Source organism: Podarcis vaucheri, assembly GCF_965113315.1.
Source record: "Podarcis vaucheri genome assembly, chromosome: 4".
Taxonomy (NCBI): domain Eukaryota; kingdom Metazoa; phylum Chordata; class Lepidosauria; order Squamata; family Lacertidae; genus Podarcis; species Podarcis vaucheri.
Window position 1 is genome coordinate 67,804,086 of NC_138762.1, and position 27,597 is coordinate 67,831,682.

Genomic DNA, 27,597 nt, shown 5'->3' on the forward strand with positions numbered 1-27,597 from the left:
TAGTCTTGCTAATTACACAGGCCAGAAGTGAGCACATAGGGATGGGGATCTTCCTGATGTAGCTAGAGAACATCTCCCCATCAAGGATGGAGGAGAGCTGCAGGTGAAGTCATGGGCTCCCTCATCCCTGGGTTGTGATGGGCTTCCATAGAACTAATGGTAACAGAGCTTTTGCCGAGAAAGAAATCTATAAGCACTTGTCTTCAATTTGTTTTTCCTTCCAGTTTATAGATCAGCATCACTTCTATTTGGCTTTAGACAATCGGATGATTGTGGAGATGCTACGAACAGAGTTGGCTTATCTCACTTCATGTTGGAGGATTACAGGAAGACCAACCCTCACTTTCCCAATAACCAATACAATGCTCAGTCAGTAACATGTGACCTTTATCATATGACCTTGCATGTTATGGTTGGACCCAGCTTTTTCTGAATGTTCATGCCATTTGCAATAGAAGCTTTTTTGTTATTTGTTTTACATTCCATACTGGATGATAAATAAGAGGCAGGGATAGATTCTATCCAACAGAGAAACAAATGACTTTCTGAGTATGCAAGACCACTTTTCAGGATAAAATTTTACATTAATCTGGCGTTTTTTAAAAAAAACCATGGGGGAAATTTGAAGCTGTGGCGTGTGTATTTAAGTTCCAAAATTATTATTATTATTATTATTATTATTATTATTATTATTATTATTATTATTATTATTATTTTGTTTCACTTTAAAGTGATTTCCTCTCATCCATGGCCTTAGATTTGATGCTGCAAATAGCAGCAGCCTCTTTGAGCTGGAGTTCCCTAGCAACCGTGTTCCCCACTTATGGAAATAGCTACTGAGATATCCTTGTGTATCCTTACCCTGCTCTTCATAGGGGTACACCAGATTAGAGTGAAGATAAAAATATACAGTTCACGTAGTGAACAAGTACTCTGTGAGCATAGCACCAAAATGGGAGACCATCTCCTTTATAGAACCAAAATGGGAGACCATCATCTCCTTTGCCAGGTGGGTCTGGAGAAATACGGCTTTCTGAAACCCGCTGCTTGTCTGTGTAGAATGATGCCTGGCTAGATGGTACACTGGTCTGGTATAAGTCAGCTTCCTTTGTTCCCAAACAGATTTAATAAGTGAAGCGGTAGTAAAACAGAATGCCAGTATATGGTGCACGTTGGAACTCAGTAGGACTGAGTTAAAATGCCTATAGTCGAGATTTTCCCCCCTCCCCATCTTATGAAAGGGAAACTCAAACCAGTCAGCAATACACTTTAGGAGTTGCTAGTCCCCCCCCCCCATTTTTTCTTTCGGTTATTTTATTTTTACAGAGTATTCCACATCGGATATGCTAACTTATTTTTAAAATGAGTTGATAAAGGAACCTATTGCCATGATGCATGTTTTGTTTTCCTCCTTTTTAGCCAATGATGGGTCTGACATTGATCCAGCAATTCTTGCCACAGTGAGAAAACTTGGGGATGGCTACTTTGGAGGGGCCAGGTAGGTGCCACAATCCCACTGACGCCTGAGGATATTCCTCTTTCTCTGGCTTTCACAAAAACATATCATCAGACTATTGTGTTCTCTGTCTAGTGTTTCATAGGTTTGCCCCACTAGTCTCTTTTGAGGTTGTCACTGTGCTTCCCAAGTCATTTGTCATTGTAGACTTGTGCGTTAATCATGTTTGTTTTGTATGCTGTTGTGAGGGCAGGAAAAGTAGCATGCACATTAAAGGTAAAGGGACCCCTGACCATTAGGTCCAGTCGTGACCGACTCTGGTTGTGGTGCTCATCTCGCTTTATTGGCCGAGGAAGCTGGCGTACAACACCCGGGTCATGTGGCCAGCATGACTAAGCCGCTTCTGGCGAACCAGAGCAGCGTGCAGAAACACCGTTTACCTTCCCACTGGAGCGGTACCTATTTATCTACTTGCACTTTGACGTGCTTTCGAACTGCTAGGTTGGCAGGAGCAGGGACCGAGCAACGGGAGCTCACCCCGTCGCGGGGATTCGAACCACTGACCTTCTGATCGGCAAGTCCTAGGCTCTGTGGTTAAACCCACAGCGCCACCCGCGTCCCTAGCATGCATTACCAGAGAGCAAATTGCATTAATGGAATTTAATTTTGTATAAATGCCCATAAGTTTGTGGCATGAGAGTTACTAAAAAAACCAACAACTTGGCAGGTTGCACATCTACTCAGTGGAAGTTGCTCTCAATTAAGCATGTACAGGCAAACCCTGCATTGCACGCATTCAAAGAACACACAACTATGCACATGTGGGCCTTTCTTCAGAACTGGAAGAGGTTGCAATGGGGGAAAGGTGGGCTTATGCATACTCTACTGACATGCACAATGACCTGGAATGCAAGTCCCATTCAAATTGGGGGGTTGCCTGTATCGGATTGCAGGCTGAGTATCTCTCAAGCAGGGTGTGGTCTTGATGGCTATTCCTGTTGTTTCCCATAGCATCTAGTAATAGCATCTAGTAATCAAAGAAAGAGTGTCTGTCAGTATGGAGACCATTTAGCTATGATTGTATAGAGCTGTGCTACCCTCTTCTGCACAGTGCCAACAATAGTCAAAAAACATAGCAAATGCTGATTATAGTGGGAAAACTTTTATATCTAGTGCAATAAGCATTCATATAAAATGATGTTCTTTTCTTCTTTGGCTGCTTTGATGTTTGTTCTTCAGGGTGAAGTTGGGCAAGTTTTCAGACTTCCTGACCACTTCATTCTATACAAACCTCAGCTTTCTGGACCCTGATTCTGATGGGAAGCTCTTTGATGATGACAATGAAGGTTATTCCAGCCCTGAAAGTGGATATGAACTAGATTATGCAGACTTCGGCAGCAAAGGTAGCACTGGTTTTGGTTTTTTAATGTTTCAAATTATACACACACTTGCCAAAGTGAACACATCTCAAAGCCAGTGTCAGAGGAATATATTTTAAATCGGATCACAAAGGAATCGTTGGCTTTCTGGAAAGGTTGATTTGCCCACACTGTTCTTGAAATTTGTATTTGGGGAATATCTAACAGCATGCTTTAACTGAAATGTACAAATACAGCCTGACAAAAGCCGGCTGAGTATTTTTGGTGGCATTTCTCTTGACTGAGGACAGTACTGTTCATGTTTCATCTAACTAACAGTGGACATATTTTTTTAAAAAATAATAATCAAACACTGATATTTAAATGCTTGCATGTTTTCAAGCTGCCTGGGATAAGTTTTGCATATAGAATATGTCTTCTATATTCATGTATTGTTGAATTGTATTTATTACTGAATTTGCTATAAATGCTGTTCTGTATTGCTGCGGGGGAAACTGTTACCTTGCAGCCTTCTGATGAGGCTCATGGTATGCTGCTATGTCCAATTTCCTTATATCCTAGTCTCATTGTAGGATCTCGCTTGTCTCTGAGGACCCTCCCCCCCTTCCTCTGTGTGTGATTAGAGACAAGTGTATAGACTGTAGCAACACAGTAGGGCCAGAGTGATGGAGGAATCACACTGATAGAAGTGGGACAGAAGAGGCCAGGAGTTGCAGAAGGCCACAGGGAGGAAGAAATGAGACTGAACAGAGATGGAGATCTGAGGGAGAAAAGGAGAAGCCTGGGATTTATGTTGGATTCGTTGTCCTGGTCCTAATTCCTTCACTAAGGAAGGGCTGGGAAGTTAACCTTTTCCTGAACAATAGAAGAAGATGATGATATTGTGAGCATCTGTAGCAGCTGCAGATGAGCAGGGTACATGTGAATGGTGTGTGAGATTGGTGCACAACTGTCAACACGGGGGCTATTTTCGGCCCAGGAGGGGGGGTTGAGGTGGATTTACACGTGCTCATCGACATGCACGAAGATCCGGAATGCAACCCCTGTGCCATGGCCTGAAACATTTAATCATTGTCTTGTTTTCTTTAACAAATGACAGAGATTATTTACTATTATTGTTTTACCTATATTGTTTTTCCAATGCCAAAAGGTGATGTCAGTCAGAAGGAAGTAAAGTTCCAGTGTCTCTTTCAAACTGATTTCCTTTTGAACCTGTTTTGACAGAATCCCAGGACGAACTGGACCAGTATATAAACACAATGTTACAGAGCACTGCTCTTAAATCACACTTGCCTCCGATATCAAAAACATCTGGTTCAAGCTATGTGTTTAGTGCTGCTCATTCTACCAGAGAAATACTGTCAATCATGGCCAAGACGAAGGGTCTGGATGTTCCCAGTAAGTTTTTACAGCATTTTGAGTTTTATAACATTTCACAGATGAAATGCCTGTAAATGCTAAATTGATGCTAAAGCTAAGAATAGTGTTAAAAACGGTTAGTCCACGCTAATTGTAGTTACCAAGAAATATTCCTTATAGCACAATTCCTTTGAAATAATGTTTAATTTTCTGTGTAACGGACAATTAGCTTGTCATCACTGAAGCTCTGAAGTTGAAGTGGACATTATGATGGCATGTACAAATGGGACAATTTGCAACCAATTTCTGTTGTCAAAAGTTCTCAGTAATAAGCATCACATTGTGACCACATGTGTAAAGTCAAGAATAAAAATTGAAAGCTACAGAGAACTCTCTAGTCTACTGAGCTGATGAATAAGGGAGATAAGTGCATAATCAGATTGTAAATGATGAAAAAAACACTTACGGATCTGAAGGAGAGAATATGTCGTGAAATATTTCTTAAAATCATCATTACTGTTGCCAAGGGACATCATGGGTCAATAGGTGCTGTACTTCATTTGCGAGGTGCTAAAACTTAGAAATACAGTGAAAATTGGGACAGAACTTGATAATTAACTGCAAATTGCACAGAGTATTAGTTGGATATACTAGGGAGAAAAAGTGAAATTTTCTGCAATGTGAACATGCCTTTAAAGGGTATACACACTTGATGCTTAGCATTCTGTCCTGTGTTGAACCAAAGCATGCTGACATTAACTTCTGCATTTTAAGATACTATCTTTCTCCAGACCTGAGACGTGTTAGCATATTATGATGATTGCTGATTTCAGGTGGGAGAAATAGAGAGATTAACTGGATGTTACATATTTTTTTTCTTCCTACTTGGGAAGGAAGTGAGTTGGAGAAGAGGAGGGGAAAGGATACTTAACCCTTTCCCTACTTCCTTCTTAAGCGCTGCTGCCCTGGACTCTTTTGGGATAAAGGGCAGGGTATAAATTTAATGAAATATATCAACATTCTGAATTGCCCCCCTCAAAGTATCTTTCTCTGTTCCAGTGGTGTTGGTTACACGTATTTTCTTGTACTGCACAACTAGGTCCTTAATATAATGTTTTAGTATCCGAAACACTGTGGGCTCTTACAATAGCACTTCTGTGTACTTAGAATGACCTGGTTTGTTTGTTTCCCAGATGTTTCGATGTCTTTGCCTACAAAGGTTTTGAACACCCACCGGAAATCTCTGAACCTTGTTGACTCACCACATTCACTGGTGGACGAAGTAAGCCATTGCAATGTTCACATTTGGATAGCATAGTGCCCTACCTCTTTGTTTACCGTTTTAATCAATAGAAGTAGCTGAAAAACAAATATATAATGTTTCACTTGTGCATCATTGAAACAGTTTATTTTATTTAAAACATTTGTACTCCACCTTAAGGAGTCCAAGGTGACTGACAGAAAAATAAAGCCCTAATTTAACAATGCAACATATTGGTTCCAGAAACATTAGAACACTAAAATATGGCGGCAGCAATCAAAGTTATTGGGTTGCATCCAGTGGTGTCCATGCACAATGGGACTTCTTCCTCTGCTCATTCTTCTTCCAGGGCAGACTTGGGGGGGGGGTGCGTACAGGGGAGGAGAGGAAGGGGAAGCCCCATTGTGTTATTGGAACTCTGCTCATACAACATGGGAACCCATTCCAATCCATTGAAATCAGCAGATTAAATCCAATACACTAGAATAACCATCTACAAACCAGAAGGTTTTTTCATAGGGAAGATTATTACTAGCTTCTGGAAGGCTCTTCAATAGTTATTGAACCGAAATTGTTCCTGCAAAAAAGGAGTATTAAAAAAGTGTAAGAATGCCTGAAAAAAGGAGGTGGAATCACATTAGTATGGTGTGGGAAGTAAGTGGAAATATTGCAGTGTTGTAATCTATTGCTCGGATGTTAATTCAGTGGTCAGTTCAAGAAGCAGAGGCAGCCTTCGGAAAGCTTGTTCCTTGCTTCCTGACAAAAGAGCTGTTAGTTCCTTGCTTTCAGACCACACCAGGACTAATGATACATAATTGAATCTTCGTAACTGCAGCAAATGCAGGCTGGATTCCCTGAGTCCAGGAGGACTGCATTCTAGCTCCTGCAGAATTGCTCAGCACACAGCTCATTTATTTGGGGCGTGCAAAACAGCAGACACATGGCTTGAGTACACATTGCAGCCCTATATTTTTGGAATTAGAGACTCCCTCCCCATTTGATTTTCACTTCTCTTCTGCTTCAAAGCAAGGAGGTCACCCTACACATGTACAGCCCAGCCTGCTTACAGTTTGAAGGCCCATGGGTATTAAATGCAAATATTATTTTAAAAGACAAAACTAATATTGTTTGAATCTCTTTTTTATTTAGTTACCCAGTGGTGTTTTGTTTTTTTTAAAAACACACTTTAGAACTTCCAGCCGACTCCCTTTTCATCCACATACCTGGAGTAAAGTTAGTTAAACAAAATGTAAAAAGCGTTCAGAAACACTATGTCTCAATTCTGTACAGTGGTACCTCGGGTTAAGAACTTAATTCGTTCTGGAGGCCCGTTCTTAACCTGGAACTGTTCCTAACCTGAGGAAAAGTTTTAATCAATAGAAGTAGCTGAAAAACAAATATATAATGTTTCACTTGTGCATCATTGAAACAGTTTATTTTATTTAAAACATTTGTACTCCACCTTAAGGAGTCCAAGGTGACTGACAGAAAAATAAAGCCCTAATTTAACAATGCAACATATTGGTTCCAGAAACATTAGAACACTAAAATATGGCGGCAGCAATCAAAGTTATTGGGTTGCATCCAGTGGTGTCCATGCACAATGGGACTTCTTCCTCTGCTCATTCTTCTTCCAGGGCAGACTTGGGGGGGGGTGCTTGAGGGACTGTACAGGGGAGGAGAGGAAGGGGAAGCCCCATTGTGTTATTGGAACTCTGCTCATACAACATGGGAACCCATTCCAATCCATTGAAATCAGCAGATTAAATCCAATACACTAGAATAACCATCTACAAACCAGAAGGTTTTTAGCTAATGGGGCCTCCTGCTGCTGCCGTGCCACAGCCACACGATTTCTGTTCTCATCCTGAAGCAAAGTTCTTAACCCGAGGTACTATTTCGGGGTTAGGGGAGTCTGTAATCTGAAGCATCTGTAACCCAAGATACCACTGTAATTGCATTTACGTGCCCCTCACGTTTCCCATGGAGTAATGATAGCTAATGAGTTACGGAGCAACCTTTCATGTTCAGGCCTTTTTTGACTTTTGGTCATTTAAAGTTTGTCTTTGATTAATAGGAGCCAGAGGCTGTTCTTCAGTTGCCAAAAGATGCTCACGGCGATTTGGACTGTGTGAAATTAGTAGAGCAGTTAAAGGAATGTCCCACTTTACATGACCAGGCAGATATATTGTACATCCTGTATCTAATAAAGTAAGTTTCCTAGTATCTTTGTAGCAAAGTTTGTTTATTTTTAAATGGTGGCATTTCTAGGAAGTAAAAGCGCCCAGCTGTATTAATGTTATGTGGGATTGTTGTTGTTCATGACCCTGACAACTGTGACCTCCCTTACGGCAGGGAAAGTGGCCCTCCAGATGGATGATTCCAACATCCATCAGTCCCAGCCAGCATGGCCAACAGTCAAGGATTATGGGAGTTGGACTCCAACATCTGGAGTGCCACAGGGTTCCAGCTTCTGACATGGGTTTCAGCCTTCAGATTACTGTTATGTGTTCCTAATGTTTTATTACAAGGTTTTCATTTCCCATTCTGTTGCCTTTTAGCACACCCACAAAATTGTTTGAAGTGCTGTCTAGTTTCTAGTCAGATCTTCTGTATTAATGTTTGCAGAGCTGATCATTCCACTTGTCACAGTGCAAGATGCAGCAGGACATCTGGCTCCTGTTTTCGTATGTGGCTATTTTAGGGTTGATGCTACATTCATGCAAAGTTGTTTTGAGCGGTAAATGGGATTTTATTTTGCAATAAACTAAAAAATACAGGCTACAAAAAACACACACACATAGCAAAAGTACTTTAAAAATTAAGGAACGTGATGATTACTCTCGCTAACATATCTTGCATATGTTTGTAGGATGACTTAAATATCATAGTAAGGAAGAGTATAGGCTTCTGTACTTGGTTGGAATTTGATCAGAAGCTTGAAGGGCAACTTCGTAGAAATAAGTGGGAATCATGATGCCATAATATCTATTTTTAATTTTTGCTTCATTTCTTTTAGCTGGCTGAATAATCATTGTATGTTATCACAGTCTCTCAATTTTTATTATTCTGCTGCTGTGGAGTTCCAGTTATATGTTGTACATGGCTTGACTGCTATATATTTCTGCTTAAGAAAGTTATGAAGGCACTTGAGGCTACTACGTTGCTGAAGCTATGCAGGTCTGAGTTTGGCAGTGTCTGGGTGGCAGATCACTTGGGAACCAAGCATATGTCACCTTGGATTCCATGAAGGAAGCAGGAAGAGACATAAATGTAATAAAATTAAACAATGTCTTACATTTATGTTTCACCTTTTTCCCATCATGGAGGGATCCAGGGTCATTAGGTTCAAAATGACGAAGCATCGCTTTAGAACTCCAGTCTAATATAGAGTTCTTGCAACTTCTACACACTTTCAGCTATTTCCCTTATTTCTACAATGAAAATGTCGTGTGTGTGTGTGTGTGTGTGTGTGTGTAATAGCTATGTATTAGTTTATAAGTACATCTAACCATTTATGGTTTTGTATTTTAAGAGGCCTTGACTGGGAAACATGTCTCTATGGCCAGTGTGGAATCACAGTTCATTGTCTTCTCAATGAGCTCTACAGCAAAGCAGGCCTGAACCAAGAATGGGGGCTGATCCGCTACATCTCTGGCATACTGCGAAAAAGAGTGGAAGTCCTAGCTGAGGTGCGGAACAAGTATATAGCATTAATTTATTTACTAAAATTGTATCCCGCCCTTCATCCAAAGATCACAGGACATAAAAAAGTCATGAAATGAGAATACAAAATACATAATAGAACAAAAACAAAAAATACCCCACCTTCCACAAACACATTTAAAAGGCCATAAATTGTTAATCAACCCAAGGCCTTACCTGTTCCATTTGCTCTTCTTTTTGTCTTTGGGTGTGGGGATACGTATGCTTTTGCTACTGGAAGAATGTGCCTGCAATATGTTTTGCAACTCGTTGCTAGGTTTTATTTATTCTAAAAAAGATGGGTTGTGTCCAACTAAGTAACACGCAGAGTAGACCCACTGAAATCAATGAACTAGGCTACTAACTTAAGTACATTAATTTCACTTAGCCTATTGTGTGTGTGACTTAGTTGGGAGCAACTCATTTGCTTTACTATTACAGTGGACTCCCAGCAGTTTCCCATCCAGATTCATACACCCAGTTTAACTGTAGCAAAGATGGGGAGCCAGTGCCCCCCCCCAATACTCCTGCGCTCCAACTCCCATCAGCCTCAACCAGCCAGTGGTCAGGAACTCTAGTCCAGTATCATCTGCAGGACCACAGATATATATCCCTGACTTACGCGTGTGTGTGTGTGTCCCCGCATCTCTGAGCTATAGGAAGCTTGCACTTCAGCTCCTAAGGCCAGATCTTTTTAGATATGTACACTTATAATCCACTGAATTTTAGATCTGCTTTTTGTGAAGGTGTGCCTCTGATTGCACTGTTGCCGCTGAATTTCTCCTACTGCTTTTATGCTGGCAATTATTGTTACTATAAGTAGATAAATTGACCCATGGAATAAAGGCTGTCATAACAGTTTTAAGTGCGGGTGGAAATTATATTTAGACACACACACTGCATCTTGAGACATTTGCTTTTAGAGCTGTACACATGTGCACTGAAACACCTTAAAATGTCCTTACTGGGCATTACATCTTTCCTGACTGACAGCAAGCAGGATGATTGATCAGTCACCTCACTATAGTTTCTCTGTCCTTGTTACAGGTACAATAAATGGTGCTTCCTCTTTATCTAATTAGTGCTACAGAATAGGCAAAGCAATGTTTCTGCATCTAAAAGAAGACTATTCTGGTTGCTGCATATATGGGTTCCTGCAATATCTTTGAATTTTAAATAAGACAGTGTTGGTTGTTGTGTAATAAAGAGATCAATCTCACCACTTCTCTCCTTTTATCCTGTGCTAGGCATGCACGGACCTCCTGTCACACCAGAAGCAACTTACAGTAGGCCTGCCACCTGAGCCACGTGAAAAAACAATAACAGCGTAAGCATTCATCACCTTTATAGCCTTATTTATCACACTTTCTGTGGCTTCTCTAATTGTCGTCTTCTTGTATATTGTGAAATAATATAGTTAGAATGAATAACACAGCCTTAATTTACTGGGTATTTTTAATGTGTGTTTTTTTAGTTGTAAATTGTACAGGATTTTGAGAAACAACAAATAGAAATGTAGTTAGATACCGTATTTTTCGCTCTATAACACGCACCAGACCACAAGACGCACCTAGTTTTTGGAGGAGGAAAACAAGAAAAAAAATATTCTGAATCTCAGAAGCCAGAACAGCAAGAGGGATCGCTGCACAGTGAAAGCAGCAATCCCTCTTGCTGTTCTGGCTTCTGGGATAGCTGCGCAGCCTGCATTCGCTCCATAAGACGCACACACATTTCCCCTTACTTTTTAGGAGGGAAAAAGTGAGTCTTATAGAGCAAAAAATACGGTAATTATAAAAGAGACATAGGTCCTCTTTGGCAAGGCTGAACCCGAACAATATATTATGCAGGGCCTTAACAACTTTGCTAGAAATCTTTAGATGTGGGAATGGTACAGTGGGAATCTAAAAGTAAAGGCAATCTGAGGGAATGGGATCAGCAGCAAGGTTGTGACTAGATGATCAAGGAATAACCCACATGAAGAGGATCCCCATTTTTCTCCATGTGGATGTAACTGTGAAGTCACCACAACATTCTCATGAGCCACTGAGTAGTTGTCCTAGGAGAATGGTACATATACACACATAAACACCAGAGAGGATTGTTGGTGGCAAATATAGCATCCTTGCAGTCTTTAATCAATGGTCCATTTTCTCTAGGCCTTTGCCACCTGAGGAACTAAGCAAACTCATATATGAAGCCAGTGGTCAAGACATCAGCATTGCGGTTCTTACTCAGGTAATGCAAAAGAAAGCCTTTGGATGCCTTGAAGAAACAGCTTTGTTTCTCTCACCGTGTTGCAGTTTTCATAAATGCTCTTTTCCCCCCTTCCACCATCCTCATCCCCCATAACAGGAAATTATGGTGTACTTGGCTATGTATGTCCGGTCACAGCCCAGTCTATTTGCAGAGATGCTCAGGCTCCGTATTGGACTCATCATTCAAGTGATGGCCACAGAACTTGCTCGCAGCTTGAATTGTTCCGGTGAGACCAGTTTTGTTGCCACAAGCCAATAACAGAGCAGTCCATGAGTGATGCCCCACTTACAGTGGATGAATCCAGAGCAGGATGGCTGTAGGTGTGATTGATACTGTATTGGCCCGAATATAAGCCACACCCAAATATAAGCTGCACCTTTAAAATTCCACAGGCACTCACACCCATTCAGTTTTACCGCCTGTCTGTTTCAGCAGCGATATCGTAAAAGCTTATTTTTGTAAGGTTGCAAATTTCAGCCGCACTTTAACTTTTCAGGGTTGGAATTTGGGGGAAAAGTGAGGCTTATATTCAGGCCAATACGGTATATAGAGAGTTTGTGTGTGCGCTTCTGAAAGGGAATCGGAGGTGATGGTAGAGAGAGGGAGGATGGCATTCAATGCTGTGCAAGTGGCAAGCCTTCAAAATTGGCTCTGGAGGGCTAAGGGACCCTCTGGAGCAGATTTGATTCAGAGCACTGCTGGAAGACAGTGCACAGTAGCTAGAGATGGTGATATTAATGCCACGTTCATTAATAAATGTACAAAATAGTAATAATATATAATAAGCTGCTACAGTTTTAAGATCTTCCACCAGCAGAATATCTGTAGGATTGTTTTAATAGAAATCAGGATGAATTTGCAGCATAATGCTAGAGTTAAATGTTGCAATCTGATCCATGTTTACTCAGAAGTCAGTCCTGCCATGTTCAATGGGAGTTTTCCCCAGGCAACTATGCATAGAATTGTAGCCTAAGTTTGTTCTATTGGTTATTTTGCCTTTGTTTTGTGTCTGTGAATTGGGCAGGTATCATTTTCTTAAAAAGCACCCTCAGGGATTTGCTTTTTGTTCCTGCATTTCTTCCGTATGCTCAACAAAGTCTGCTCCAGATGCCATGCGTTTTTATTCTTTAAGTATGAAAAGCCCCAGGAAAACAATCATGTTAAACTGCATTTAGCTGATTGACAGCAAGGGCTCATTGTCTGCCATCCCACTTTCAGGAGCTGGGAAAGAAGATATTTTAAGATAGACAATTATCTTCACTGTGGTTCTGTATATGAACTTGAGACCTGTGACTCAGAAGTGAGAATGCTGCAGCGATATACATAGAGGAGAAAGGGTGCTATTTATCCCCTTCGGTGTAAAACAAAGCCTTTTTGTACTAATGCAATTTATGTGGGCTTGTCAGAGGGGAGAAAGCCAGGAAAAGTACCCAGCTGAAAAAGATCACACTGGCTACTTACCTTTCATTAAGTGATATGGGCTGAAGGCAGAGCTTGCCATTAATTTGGTAAGCTGAGAAATAATAATGGAGCCGTTCATTAAGTGATCTGTGCTACTGAAAACTTGCTCTCCTGCAACAGCAACTGCATTGTCCTTATTGCTTTCCCTTATATAGGTGAAGAAGCCTCCGAAAGCTTAATGAATCTAAGCCCCTTTGATATGAAAAATCTCCTCCATCATATTCTCAGTGGGAAAGAATTTGGAGTCGAAAGGAGCAGTAATACATTTTTCTTCTAAGTGCCATTTTTAAAATTACTTTTGTTCGTGTTTCATTTTTTGGTAACAAAAAATAATTTTTTTCTTCTTCCTTCCCCTCCCTCTCCCTAAGTGCGTCCTCTCGATTCTTCAACATCAAGCCCTGCTATATCTATCCATGAAGTGGGTCATACGGGAGCAACGAAAACGGAACGAAGTGGCATCACTAGGCTGAAGAGCGAGATGAAGCAGGTGAGCTCCTGTCTCTGCATTTCCTTCCAGGCACCTTTAGGGACTGGCTCGTGAGAGCTCATTTCTCTCTGGTGGCTACAGCGAACCACTCGCTTTGATCTACCTCTGCTTAATCTGAGAGCATATCCTGCTAGGGTCCAAAGGGGCTGTGTGAGAGCTTCCACAGCCAACCCAAGATATTTCAGCCTGTCATGACTGCTAGAAAGCTGCTCCTTAATAATAATAATAATAATAATAATAATAATAATAATAATAATAATAAAGTAGGGAATGGCCACTCACCTGTTCCTGAGGGGTGTTGTGAGGATCACATGGGGAATTAGAGAACCACATGCAGCACCTTGAGCTTGAATAAGAAAGGAAAGAGAAGGGAAAGGAAGGATGGCCTGTCACTTAATGCATTTGAGGCATGTTCAGAAGACACATGTCAAGTCCTCTATCCTTAAAATACACATAAAGCCCAGCCCGCCCTATCTCATATTTCTTACAAATCATTTGAAAAAGGAAGGCACTAGTGGTGGTTTTATATCTTAGTTAGGAGGTAGTAGCTCACATCTTTCATCCATATGAGACCTTAATTGCCAGTATTGAGCAGCGAAAACATTTCACGTTATTTTGTGTCTGCTTGTGTTGCTTGTTTGCAGCATCTGCTTTCACCATTTACAGTTTTTTTTGTTTGTTTCGTTTTTCATTCTAGAGACATTGGAGGCTAAGTAGTAGCGAACAGGTGAAATGAAACTGACACGTGTGTGCATATCAAGTTGCTAAATTTGCATGCTGGAAGTGCATATATGCATTTTGAGACGAGTGCACGGATAGGCGTTAGAACACATATTTAAACCGTCAAGTTGAAAATGACTAATGTGCTTGTGTGAAAGATTTGTTGGCTCACTCTCTCCGTAGCATGAGTTCCAGGGCGGTTTCCAAGGTTACTAAAGCAAGACTGCTATCCTGAATCAATAATCATGTGTAACTCCCCCCAAACCCCAGCAACACACTCCGCCCCCAGAAAGCAAAAACAAAACACTACCATAGCATCACCATCTTAACATAGCAGTGACATCCTGGGGCCGTGTCACACTTTTTGTTTTTAAGTGCTCGCTTATAAAGCGTAATGCGCAGTGCTATTTTTCTAGAAGAAGAAGTGCTGGAACTCACCATGAACACCTCCCTCGTTCTCTCTCAGTGGCAATGGCGCCCACTTGAAAGGTGCAGGAACTGAGTTCCAGTGAGTTCCAGCTTAAAAAAAAGCCCTTGTAATATGTGGTAGGGCTGTAACGTGCTTTAAAACAGTGGCATCGTTCAGATGAACTTAACAGAGAGCCAGGATTCATGGCAGTTGTACTGCACGTTCACTCAGTGTGAAACTTAGGTTCTGATGCACCAAATAGCCCATAGATACTATTCGCTTGCTGGGATTTTTGACTACTTCTGTGCTGTTCTGTAAGTGTTTACAACATTGGGGGAAGCTGACAGGCAAGAAAAGTTATCCTAAGAGTTTATGGAGGTGTTCTAAAGATGTCCATTATGGAGTAAGGTCCATCAAACACAGTGAGATATAGGAAGACTGCCTTCTACTGAGCAAGACCATGGGTCACCCTAGTTCTCTACACTAGTGGGTCTTCAAGGCTCTTTCCCAACCCTACCAAGAAATGTCAGGACTTGAACATGAGACTGTCTGCATGTGCTCCATCACTGTGCTAGTGGCAGAGCCTAAACATATGCAAGATTGTGCTGTAAGGCATGTTTTATTCACTTAGACATTGCTATATCTTAGATTTGCCCCAGCCAAGCCTTGAAGCATTTTATAGGATTATATAGAAAGCCTGTGTGTTAAATTGACTTTGCTCTGAAACTGTTATGCCTTTGCAACTCTATACCCTCAGCTCATTGCTTTCAGGGCGCACATTATGTGTGCTTCTTTTTGTATATTCAACTGCCCACTAGAGGTCAGCATTAATACGATGTCATAATAGATGCATTGCACTACAAAATTTCTCAGAGGGGTGTGGTTGTAAATATAGAAACATTCAAAACTCATTAAATTTGGGTATATTCATATAGATAGCTAGGCTTAGAAACCTAACAGCAAATTTATTTTATGTATTGCATTGTCTCCTCTTTTAAAGATGTAGCGAATGGTGCAGAATCCCAGAATAATCTAAATTATATTTGAGTGTTTTAATCACATAAGGGATTGAATACCAACATGGATTCTTGTTAAGCTGTTTAAGGCTACGCACCAACCTAGAAGTACCCAACAGCCCTTCATCCTGGCATTTCTCTAAACCCAGATGACTTGTGTCTCTGGATATTTTTAAGGGCTTAGCTTAGCATATGTTTGCCTAGCAACAAATCCTCCATTGTCTTCTTCGTAGGGCAGGCAGCTGAGCCATAGATTAAGCTGTGGCTATTTATTTGATTTGGTTCTTGTCTTTCCTCCAAGGGACTCAGAGCAGTGTTTTAGTGCCACAATACCCCTGTGAGCCACCATAAGTGAAAGCTCATCTGGTGGCCTTTGTAGCTCAGTGGGGATTTGAACGGGGGCTTCCCCCCACATCAAAGCTCAGCATTTTGGCCACTGCACTATTCAGGTGTTGCTGCAGTTGCACTCAGCATCCTGGCAAAGTGGACATAGGCCACAAAGGTAGAGAGGACATCCTAACTTTAACTAAGCCTTGTTCTTGAAACATAAAGGGAATTTGCCACTGCCTGTGGCTGTTTGAAATGCATGCTGAAAAGCATTTGCTGAATTCTGGAGAAGGGCAGGGGACAAGAGAGCACCTCCTGGGTTTTCCAACTCATGGCTACCAAAATGGAGACTGTAAAATGAAGCGTGGTGTGTACACATGATCTTGTAAATGCCACCTTGACAGATGGAGTCATTTTGTGCCCCATTCTGTTAAGTGTGGATCTTTATATAGCCAAAATGGTACCATCCAAATACAAGAGGGAGGAATCAGCAGGCTTGGGGAAAACACAAAGGTTTATGGAAAAAATCTTAAGTGTGTGGGGGAGCCATCTCAAACAGTTGTGAGCATGCTATGTGGGCACAGACTATTGACTCTCTCTGTGTGTGTAAGTTAAATGGAAAATAGACGAGGAATGGAATGGAGTATCGTGGGAAAGGGCATAGCTGTCTGGCTGGAACCCTGAACAGGAGCACACCACCATAGTTTCAGAGTTCTACCTGATTTAATACTCAAAAGCTAGAATATATTCTCCTGCATTTTTGACCATTTGGTCAATTTCAAAGCTAAACCAAGACATCATGATTAAGGAAAGCAGTTCAGAAACATTGTTCTTGATACCAAGATGATGTATTGGTTGTTTTGCTTTCCATTGCTTAGTTTGTTTGGCATCTTGCTTGCATGCAGCTGCATGGAATGGGGCTGATGCAATGGCTCTCATTGCATAGGAAATGTAACCTTAACAATAGCTCAAACATGCTTCATGTATTTGAAAAGCTCCTCTTACTTCATTGTTGCTGCTATCTGAAGGTCAGCATTTCAAGTAACAACACTGGGTGCAAAATCTGACACTTCCCCAAACTACTGTCTAGATGGTTTCTTATTTAGGCACAGATTGGGGACTGGTGCAAATTATCCTTGTTTTCTTTGATGCCAGAAAAGTTACAGCAATGACCTTCATTGCAGATTTCAACACATGAGAGCATGGGGACATTTACAGCTTGCTGCTCATACCTATATCATTTTGTTTGTTTTCCACGTGGTGTTGTTTTTACTCATTTCCCCCCCCCTTTGTTTTTCATTTATTTTGTAGTTCTTCTATGGGGGCCATTCCACATCCAGCAGCATGCATTCTTCCAGGTCTATGGTAATCTATCATTCAGTAACTTAAAATCACTTCCTCTTTGTAGGGACAGAAACATGTCTAAGTTTACTTCGCTTTTATCTCTCATTTATTACAAAACTTGTTTTTTTCAGTTGTCTTTTACAATATAAGGCATACAAAAATTTATAAACATGTATTTTATATTTAAAATTGTGGCTTTGTGTATGTGTGTCTACATATATATACAGTGGTACCTCCAGTTGCAGACGGGATCCGTTCCAGAGCTCCAGTCACATCCTGAGGTTTCTGCAACCGGAGGGACCACTTCTGCGCATGCGCACGCAGTGAAACACTTCCAGGTTTGCCGCTTTCGCAACCTGAAGTTTACGTTACCCGAGGGTAACGTAAGCCGAGGTGCTACTGTACATATATATGTACATATACACACACACACACACACAAACCACAAACATTGCTTTATTAAAAGACTATGGGTTATATCCAACGTCATTGCTTAGGTGATGGCAATGTTTCTGTCAGCAGAACAGGAAAGCAAGCCATTTTCAGCAATTTCCCTGTCAGCTTACTGTCAGCTGAAAGACACTGTTGGATACAACCCTATAGAATTATTCCATGTCCTTACATTGTCAGTATATTCATTTGTTTGTAGCTTTGTGTCCAGTGTGATGGTAAACCTATGAATGAAATGTCCAATTAAAGCAGTTAAATGTAGATGTTGCAAAAGGGAAATGTAACTGTTGCCCCTTCATGGATCACTGCCTTGCCGTGGCGAAGGGGCTTGAAGAACTCAGAGAAGCTATGAACTATGCCGAGCAGGGCACCCAAGATGAACAGGTCATAGTGGAGAGTTTTGACCAAACGTGATCCACCTGGAGTAGGAATCGGCAAGCCACTCCAGTATCCCTGCCAAGAAAACTCCATGGACAAAGACAACAGGCATATAAAAATGTAACTGTGAATCCCATACTGAGCATAAGAAAAGTCCTGATGGATCTAATGAGGAGGCTGGCTAGTCTAGCATCTTATTTTGAGTGAGTCTGGGAAGCCCATATTAGAGTATGAAGGCAGCAACTCTTCTTTGCCATGTGCCTCTCAGCAACTGGTATTCAGAGGCGTTCTTGGTCCTGAACCTGGTGTTTACCATTTAACCATCAAGGCAAATGCCCATTAATGGAACTGTCGTCCAGGCATTTTGTTGATCCGTTATTAAAAAGCTATCCAAGTCTATGGTCATTCAGCACCACATTCCGTATCATTGGATTCCATATGGTTAATTGTGTGCTGTGCAAACAAATACCTTATTGGGTCTGTTCCGCATCTTCCATCTATTAATTTTACCGGGTAATCCTGAGTTCTGATATTATGGGAGAGGAAGACATTTTTTCTCTGTTTTTCCACAACACTCCTTCCACACCCAAAAGTGACTTGACAGGACACATTTTCAGGCAAGAACCAATCTCAAGAATAGCCTGAGGGGTGTCTCTGGAAGACTAAAGGGCTGGAAAAAAATGAATAGGCCAACACACCTAATACTGAAGGAGACAAGAGTAGCTACTAAGGCACAGCCAGGAACAACAGTTGAGGAGCAGAGATGCCTGAAGGTGAGGAGTCAGTTTAGACTCCCATCACCAAGCAGTACAGGTTCTGCTTTATCATTTGGTGGTTGAAACCCGCCAGTACCTTTTTAAGCTATCTGAAGCCTACCCCAACAAATCTATTTTTAGTTACGAAGCCTTGAAGAAAAATTGATAACACATTTTTAGGACTTATTAGAGCTAAGGGAAGCCACTTAAGAATGTGCTCTGGTCCATTTATTTTGACACTATAACACTCCTGCTTCCCCCTGTTAAATGGCTGTGTGAAGAACTATGCTACTTTATACACTTTGCAGTTTATACACTATGGTGCTTTATACACTTTGTAGGCTAGCTGTCGGGACCCACAAGTCATTTGCAGTGATTTATTAGTGGAAGGGATCTTATCGTTGTGGACACAGGTGACAAAACCACCACAGTACAGATACACTAATTGCCCAAGCATTGACATTTCCACTGAACCATGGTGTGATTAATGTCAGCTCTGCTGAATGGGTTACAGCCTGACTCATTCAATATCCAGAACCTCTACATTGCAAATGAACATTAATATAGCAAAGGGGGAAATTTCTTTAACATACATTTAATGGAAATAGACCAATAAAATGGTTTTAAAGCATTAAACACAAAGACACACATCTGACTTTCCTGATGGATATCTATCACACGGTGCTTATAGATCTCAATTTGGCTGGCCTTTGAAAAGAATCTGGGGGGGAAGCAAGAGGTACCAATGCAATGCAATCTTCATTCTGGTTGAGAATAGCTATGTAAGCTACATTTCACAAATGACTGTCACAGTTATCCACGTTGGATTCATGGCTTCTACTTGTGTAGAAGAGACTTTTTCAGCTGGTGTAGCTTGTGAGAAAACTGCAGGCATCTCAACTGCCTCTACTATGCAAGGTTAAGGAGCTCCATCACCTTTGCTCACTGGGATCCCCTAAGGCAGAAAGAACCCCATTAAGACATTTATGACATCTCTGGAATAAAGAATTTTGGAAGTTGTGCAAATGAACTAGGCTCTAATCTTGAATACACTAGGCAGTAAGATCCATTGAATAAAGTTTGGTGGGTCTTTCTTCTGATAGGACATAGACAGGGTTGTGCTGCTTCTGTTGGAAAACAATCTGCTCTCTTATTGTAGGGATTGGCTCCCCACACCAATATATATAGTGAAATTGTTATGTATAATAAGCAGTAACCTGCTGAAGAACAGGTGGGCAGCTTGCAACCCTTTACCTTAATCAGTCTTTCTCCAGTGGGGATTGAAATGGAGCTTCTGACATTTTTGGTGAAATTTTGTCCTTTTTTTCAGAGATGCAGTAGCCCATCGTCTCCTACTAGTACATCATCCTTGCCAGGGTCTGGTGGGCACTGTATCAGTTGGGGTGACCGACAAGGGCAGTGGCTTCGCAGGAGGAGGCTGGATGGTGCTATTAACAGAGTCCCCGTGGGTTTCTATCCTAAAGTGTGGAAGATCCTTCAAAAGGTACCTTTGGAAGCAACAGAAGGGGGAGGGAAATGCCATGCGTTCTTTGATTAGGTTAACTTTTAGAGTACACTGTGTTGCTTTGGATTATATCTAGAAACAGTTATTGAATTTCTAGCTCATAGGTGTTCCGTTCAAATATTCTGAAATAACAGTGAGTGGTAAACCAACACACTTGTTCCTATAGTGCAAGGATTTCCATTTGTGCAGCAGAATTCACCCCCTTCCTTCCTCATATGCACTCTGCATTCTCCCCAAATCTGCTCCTGAGCATTGGGAGAAGGGATTTAGGAGGTGCATGTGGGAAAGAAGGGGAGGGGGAGACCCCTTTTGTAGCTAAAAAATCCTCCCAGAACTCCCAGAACAAAATTGCCCAACATGTTTCTCCAGAGCACTGGTAGTTAAAGTAGTCAGAGGTGACTTTCTGAAAGGAGAGCATGGTGGGAAGACTGTCCAATATAAAAAGTAAGAATATGACTAAAAGCAGAATTAAAACCCTAAAAGCATCAGAATACAATAACGCTATTAAAGAGAGCACCAGTAATACTCAAAACTCAATGAAACATCGTGATTGAAAAGACTCCATAGCAGAGACAGGACTATGAGCAGGGCTGACGTGTCTTACAATTCAAAGCTTGCCTAAAAAGAAACGTTAACTTTTTCAGGAATGGCACCATAGTGTACCAAATGAAACTACATGAATCATTTTCTGCCTAGAAATTAAACTGCCCAGGCTCAATTCAATATAAAATTGCTTTGATTATTTAATAGAATCAACTGAATCTACTATTCTATGCTTACAGTTTGAACCATAAAAGACAATATGCTGCCTCATTTCCCCTTAGAAGCAACAATTCCATCTAGATCCCTCTGTTGCTTGTTGCTTGTTACTCTCACCAAATGTCCACTTTTTATCACCCTTCGATTACAGATTTGATGGGGCCACTAAGGAGCAGATAAACTTTGTTTCCAAAGCAAAAATGTGGCCAGTTGGGGGTTTATTAGCCTTCTGTATCACACGTCACACGTGAAGCTCCATGTGTCCTTGAGTCACTGCACCAGAATAAGCATAATTACATTTCTGAATCCATACCTCTGAATTTCCTGCAAGTGTTCCACATTCATGACTAATTTGCAGCCAGATTTATCCTGTATTTTGATCTCACACAAGTAATTCCGTGCTGGTGAAGGATGTTTTTTGGAGAGTAGCATAATTAGACCGTCATCTGTTCTTACTATAGAATGATAACCTTTTCTTTGGCAGAGGTACTGAAATAATTTTACAGTTGCTGGTTTGTTTATTTTTAAAACCTGCCATATATCATAAAAACAATTCCCGGAAGAACTTGTTTAAAAGCCAACCACCTTCCAACAAATCCACATAATTTCCTTAAATGTTGATTCATCTAATGCTTACTATTTACCATGTTTTAATATTGAAATGTTCATATACATTGCAGTGTCACGGTCTCTCCATTGATGGCTATGTCCTTCCTTCTTCAACGACAAGAGAGGTAAGACTTGAATAAGCTCTTAAGTTTTAACATAATTCCTTAGTACAAAGAGTTGCAGCTTAGTTCAATATAAGGTTAAATATTGTACTTATGCTCAGCCATGTCTGTTCAATATTAGCCTGTTGTGCAACATTGCAAATAAAATGCTCCTGAGTGCAAATAATTAACTCACAGTAGAGATTGATGACTGGGGGTGGGGTGGTAAGATTGGGGGGGGGGAGAGACAGGTTTTTTAAAATGCCTGCATTATTTTTCTTTTTAAAACTGTGTGTGTGTAAAAATGGGGCACATTTTCTTCCCCAAATTTTACACTTTTCCCCAGGCTTTCACATCTCTACCTTAAAGCCAGCCATCATGTTTTTCTTGTATTAGGAGAACAGGTCAGAAATGTATACGGTTCCAGGTATGCTTGAACTATAATGCCACTTCTTTGAAGACATTAACATTTGGAATCGTTCCTGTCTATGTTGCCCAAAATGAGATACACTGGAAGGAAGCTGTTGGGGCAAGAGGAAGAGGGCATATCTGAGCCATTATAATCCATGTTGTCATTGACTTTAACCATGGATGGACTAAATGCAGATTTAATGAGACGGAGCCTTTTTATTTCGGCTAATTTTAGAAAATGCAAGCCTTTTATAGAGTCACATAACACTCTTCTTTGGGCAGAAAATAATGATGTGTTATGAATAAAAAATATCTTACAATCCTATTCTAATCCTGCATGTTTACTTTGAAATTCTTACTCCCACATACGTATGCCTAAGGTTGCAGCCTTCGTTTGCACATCGTGACCAAACATATTTCTTTTCTTAATTAGCTTCCTAGGGGTTTGCAGCTCACATTACAGAACATTCTGCATTTCATCTTGCCTTGCAAGGTGAAAAATAATAATCTTGCTTTGAATCCAGCTAATACCCGTTGATTTTGAACAGCTTTTATTGCCTACTTTGGGTTCCAGGGTCGTTGTCTTGCAGGCCTTTACCATTCCTGAAAAACAATTGGTCTTCAGAGTTCAATATGAGGGATCATCGCTGCAAATGTTCATCTTCTCAAACGTTGACTAATTTATCATGGAGGATATCCTATGCTGCATAGAACAGCTTTTGATATTCTTGAAGCACCCACTCTCACAAGGGAAGGGGGAGCAATCTCCACCAATTTCCCCTGCACTCTTCACCAAGGCAGACTCCAGAAAAGCGCGGAAGGGGTTGCAATTTGTAAAAGGGAACTGATGGAAACAGTGCCTTTTTAAACATTAATGACAGTTACAGTAGGATTTCTTACATGCGGGTATTTAGAACAAAAACTAACGCTGGGTCCTTGTTCAAAGCGACAGCTCGTTTTTTGTGTGGCATAGTATCAAATAGCCCTTTTGGCACAGGTTCCCTCTATGTGCTGTTTCCAGAGTACAATGGAAAGGGGCTGGGGGGGGGGAGGAATCTATTATTAGCAATAGGCACCGAGTGCGTTATCAGCTCTGTACTTGCCAAGTGCTCATAATTACTGCTTAATGGGGCATTCTAATTTTAGAGGCAAGGTCTATTTTTCCAGTTTTTGTTGCATGGAAGATGGAAATGGGGTTATTGGCTTCCAGAGCATTAGAACCACCTGGCTGTTCAGGGGATTTTATTTTTTGAATGGAAACAAACCAGTGGTGCCAGGGCAGTGGTTATTTCTGCGATTGGTGCCTCCTCTCGATCACTGACAGGATAAGCTTTCAATTGACACCAAGGAGACAAGAGCCTTCAGGCCATCCCGTCCTGTTCAAAATTCATTTAGTGAATTCTCCTATGCTAGACTTAAATTCTGCATTTGTAATTTTCCAGACAGTGACAACTTACTCTGAGGTCCTTTCAGTAAATGCTTTGAATTAGCCTTTTGGATTCGTTTTTGAGGCCTCCTTTGCAAACTTGAGTTCATCAGAGTTAAACTTTGTGTTTCCTAGAAGGATCTGTTTATGGTCAGGCGGATGGAGGACAACTTTGGAAGCTTCCATTGGTAGCAGCCGTTTTGGAAGAATAATCTCTGGCTGTAGTTTAATTTAGCTATGCCCAATAATATGGTATCTTATGTTGGTACTATCCTCAGTGCAGCTGAGGATAGATCCAGGGTTACAATGTAATCTGGTTAACATTTCCTGTGTAGGTGCCAAGTATTTTCATCTTATTATTTAATGGAATCCAAAGTTTTAAGGTACGTTTTCCCCTTACCTTACTCAGAAGATAATTATCTCCACAAGTCCTTCACTTCCTCCAAGGACCAAGGAAGCTACAAGTTTTGTTGGCAATCCTCAAAAGTTACAGGAAAGGACACATCTTTCAGTACTCATTCTTCTTACTGAAAGCAAAGTCTTGTACATCATCCTGAGAAGCTCACAAACCTATGAAGACAAGAGTTGTCTCGTTGCTGTTGTGTTGGCAACTCACAAGTATCAGTCATAGACTGTTGGTCGCTGCTAGAATTTGTCTTCATGACACTGGGCTTAGAAAAGCACTCTGGTGGTTTAGTCTCATGAGAAGACTCTCCCACATATTCCCATAAATGTCTGAGTAAGTTGTTATGCTTGTGAAATTGTTTGTAGGACTGTCTCATGATATGTTCTGGAGTTGTATTGCAGAAGCTCCCATATCACAAACATAATGTGAGAAGAGGACTTAAATCATACTGAAAATTGCTCTTACGTGTGAGCTGATTACTGTAATTGGTGGCATTGACTGGAAATTCCTGGATTTATTTATTGGTTGCGGAGGGGAGAGTGATTTTGTTTTTTGCCTTGAGCCAACAAAAATCAGGTTTTTTTGTTCTTACTTATAGTATCTAATTCTTTCCCCTGTCTATTTTATCCTCACAAGAACCCTGTAAAGGAAGTTAGGGTGTGAGTGTATGACTGACCCATGGTCACCCAGTGAGCATCATGGCTGGGGATTTGTACTCTAGTCTCCACAGTTGTTGCAAGTTTCCAGCACCCAAACACTAGACTGAAAGTTCAGTGTACACACGTTTTGACTAACCTCCTCCACTCCAATCATCCTCTTGAGAGGGCACCAGCTAGGAGTGAGAATGTGCTCTGGCATCTTTTCTGTCTGTGTAATGTAATTTATGGGGAGATGATAAATTATCTTCACTATCAAGAGAGATTTATAAAAACTCAAATCCTTTTAACAGGCCTGTCAGAACTTGGCAACATCCAATTTTGTTGCTTAACAGGAATCAAAAGTAATAAGCGCCAGATCTCCTGAGGCTAAGTGATTCCATGTGACATCTGAGCATTTTTGCCAGTGCAAATTAGGTTGCTCGGCTTGTGCTTGCAATAACGAGGTGGTTCTTTGGGGAGCATCGCATCTCCCACATCACTGGTAGCAAGCGGTTTAAAAAAAATAAAATTCTCTGTAGTATTATGTTTTGATGTAGTGTTACGATTCCTACCTCCAGCACAAGGCCAGCAACTGATTGTAATCATAAGGCCAGCAAAGCCATTTCAGAACTATTCTTAAATATTTGTGTTTTCCCACGTCTATATTATCTGCAGCTCGCCTACCTGCCCACTTACACCTGGTGTTACTGTGTACATCTTTCCCACACTGTTGTGGTAATTTGAGACAGCTATGCTGAACCATTCCAGTGTAGTCGGCAGCTGCAAAACAGTCTTCCTGTGGGCCTTCTCACCTTACCCTGGGACTGCAGGAAGGTTCTGTGCCTCATTGGGTCCCTGCATGCAAGCGTAGCCTAGAGTGGCCTTGAACCTACGAAAGCCTGTCAAAAGTCAGGAGAGGGCAGTAACGTTTCCCCTTGTGAATGTGGTTGCATCCAAGCCTCCAATTGTATCTGCATCTGCACTCCATGAATCGCCATATCCTCTTAGAACACCTTTTCTGACAACAGATGCATATACACACTTCCTCTAACAGCTGGACAAAAGCCACGTACCTCACTGAAAGGCATCCTTAGCTTGCTGCCTGCGTGGAGTGTGGGTTTAAGGTGCTGTGGGTGGATAAACTACAATACCTAAAAGCTTGGACGCTTCATCAGGATGTACATAGGAGACGGTGACATCTGCCAACTGATTTGTTTTTACAGAAGTCTCCTGCACCACAGCTGTTTGTTTAATAGCTTGGATTGCAAGTGGTCTCACTGCCTTCAAAAAGTTTAAAGTTATGTGCCCAACTTGGAATACAGTACCCCTTATGATTCTTTGTTTTTGTTTCCCTTTTTTCTCTTCAAGATGACAGCTTGTGAGATCAAGTTCGCTGTCCACGTGGAGTCGGTGCTGAACCATGTACCCCAGCCTGAATATAGGCAACTGCTGGTGGAGGCCATTCTTGTACTTACCCTGTTATCTGAAGTAGAGGTGAACAGCATTGGAGGCATCATTCATGTGGACCGGATAGTGCACATAGCAAATGACCTCTTTCTTCAGGAACAGGTATGCATGGCGGATTTTCTTCTAAAAAGGCAAGCAACAAATCCTCAACACAGTTCCAAGTGACTGTGAAGAGTTGGAAACATATGCAATAGCAGGTAGGTGGCTGGAGGGCCAAGCAGTGTTAGAAACTGAGATATGAAAACTAAGAACTAAGTGGCACCTTAAACCTAGGTTATGGGCATAACAACAGAAGGTCTAGGCATGCTTTTTCTTAATAACAAGAATACAAAGCTGAAAATGGATGAACTGCAGCTAAAATATTATGTTCATTTTTCACATGGTCTAGTAGTCCTTCCCCTACTCACCCCTCTAATATTCTTAAGAGAGTCTTTTCTCCAGTCTTCAGAGAGTAGCTGGAAGTGGGGAGGCAGAAAAAGGTCCTCTTTTCCTTCCATTCTGCAGTTTTAATCTGAAATCTTAGGTGCAGTACTGCGCCCTGTGCTCTGAAACTGCTGGCGCTAATGAATTTCCCTATTGCAAAATGCACCTAGAATGATGGGGGTTTCGAACACTGGGGCCAAGCAAGAATGTGCCCAGTAGAAGAGGGGTAGCCAATGTGGAGCCTTTGCCAGGTGGAGGAGGGGGCTAGGACTGCAATTCCCATATTGCCTGATCATTGGCTCCACTAGCTACTGTAGATAGGAGTAATAGCTGCAACATCTGGAGGGTACAACACTGGGTATCCTTGCAGTAGAAGGTCACATACCATTTCACTGGTGTGGAGTAGCAATCAGTTGCTGTTGTGTATATCCCACCTTTTCCCCTGATGGGGGCTCAAGGCAGCTTACACAAATTAAAACAACACATATAAAACCCATAAAAGATAATAATGGAAACAACAATGTCTAATAGAATTTAAGCAATGTAAAAATAATAATTAAAATACAGTTCAGACAAAAGAGCAGCAGAAAGTCAACGTTAAGTACTAGGAGTAAAAAGTAGGTGCAGGGTTCCCTCCATCAGCACTGTGCAAGCACATAGAATCATAGAATTGGAAGGGAGCCCATAGGGAATGTTTGTCTGGACAGTCACCCAGCTGATATTAGCAGCCCAAAGCTGCCAGCTTGCAGGTGCTGACTGAGAAACTCCCTGCTCCACCACTGTCTCAGGCCTACTTAAAAATAAATAGAGAACCCCACCCCAATTTGCACTATACAAGTTTAAACATTTGCCTCCCCCCATCCTCGTATTTTCCAGAAATCTCTTGGAGCAACTGATGTCATGTTGGAACAAGACCTAGCCACGGGGATCTGCTCCTTCTTCTACGACAGTGCCCCAAGCGGGGCTTATGGGACAATGACTTATCTGACAAAAGCAGTAACGAGCTACCTTCAGGAATTTCTTCCAAGCACAGGCTGCCTGATGCAATAAATGGTTTAAAACACCAGGA

General features: G+C 41.3%; 1 protein-coding gene across 3 annotated transcripts in view; it reads left to right on the forward strand.

Annotated features, from left to right (window-relative positions):
• PHKA2 (phosphorylase kinase regulatory subunit alpha 2) overlaps positions 1 to 27,597 on the forward strand; it is a 52,392-nt gene extending 24,795 nt beyond the window's left edge. The window contains exons 17-34 of one of the 3 annotated variants that reach the window (XM_082221628.1): positions 225 to 369; positions 1,420 to 1,498; positions 2,696 to 2,859; positions 4,060 to 4,233; positions 5,388 to 5,476; positions 7,533 to 7,666; positions 8,991 to 9,147; positions 10,408 to 10,487; positions 11,317 to 11,395; positions 11,513 to 11,642; positions 13,033 to 13,134; positions 13,246 to 13,364; positions 14,062 to 14,091; positions 17,148 to 17,201; positions 20,094 to 20,267; positions 21,728 to 21,781; positions 26,007 to 26,207; positions 27,405 to 27,597. In XM_082221628.1, coding sequence (XP_082077754.1) covers positions 225 to 369; positions 1,420 to 1,498; positions 2,696 to 2,859; positions 4,060 to 4,233; positions 5,388 to 5,476; positions 7,533 to 7,666; positions 8,991 to 9,147; positions 10,408 to 10,487; positions 11,317 to 11,395; positions 11,513 to 11,642; positions 13,033 to 13,134; positions 13,246 to 13,364; positions 14,062 to 14,091; positions 17,148 to 17,201; positions 20,094 to 20,267; positions 21,728 to 21,781; positions 26,007 to 26,207; positions 27,405 to 27,578 — 2,139 coding nt within the window. In that variant the 3' untranslated portion in view covers positions 27,579 to 27,597. The remainder of the gene's footprint in view (positions 1 to 224; positions 370 to 1,419; positions 1,499 to 2,695; positions 2,860 to 4,059; positions 4,234 to 5,387; positions 5,477 to 7,532; positions 7,667 to 8,990; positions 9,148 to 10,407; positions 10,488 to 11,316; positions 11,396 to 11,512; positions 11,643 to 13,032; positions 13,135 to 13,245; positions 13,365 to 14,061; positions 14,092 to 17,147; positions 17,202 to 20,093; positions 20,268 to 21,727; positions 21,782 to 26,006; positions 26,208 to 27,404) is intronic. The other 2 variants (XM_082221629.1, XM_082221630.1) reach the window with 2 other exon arrangements.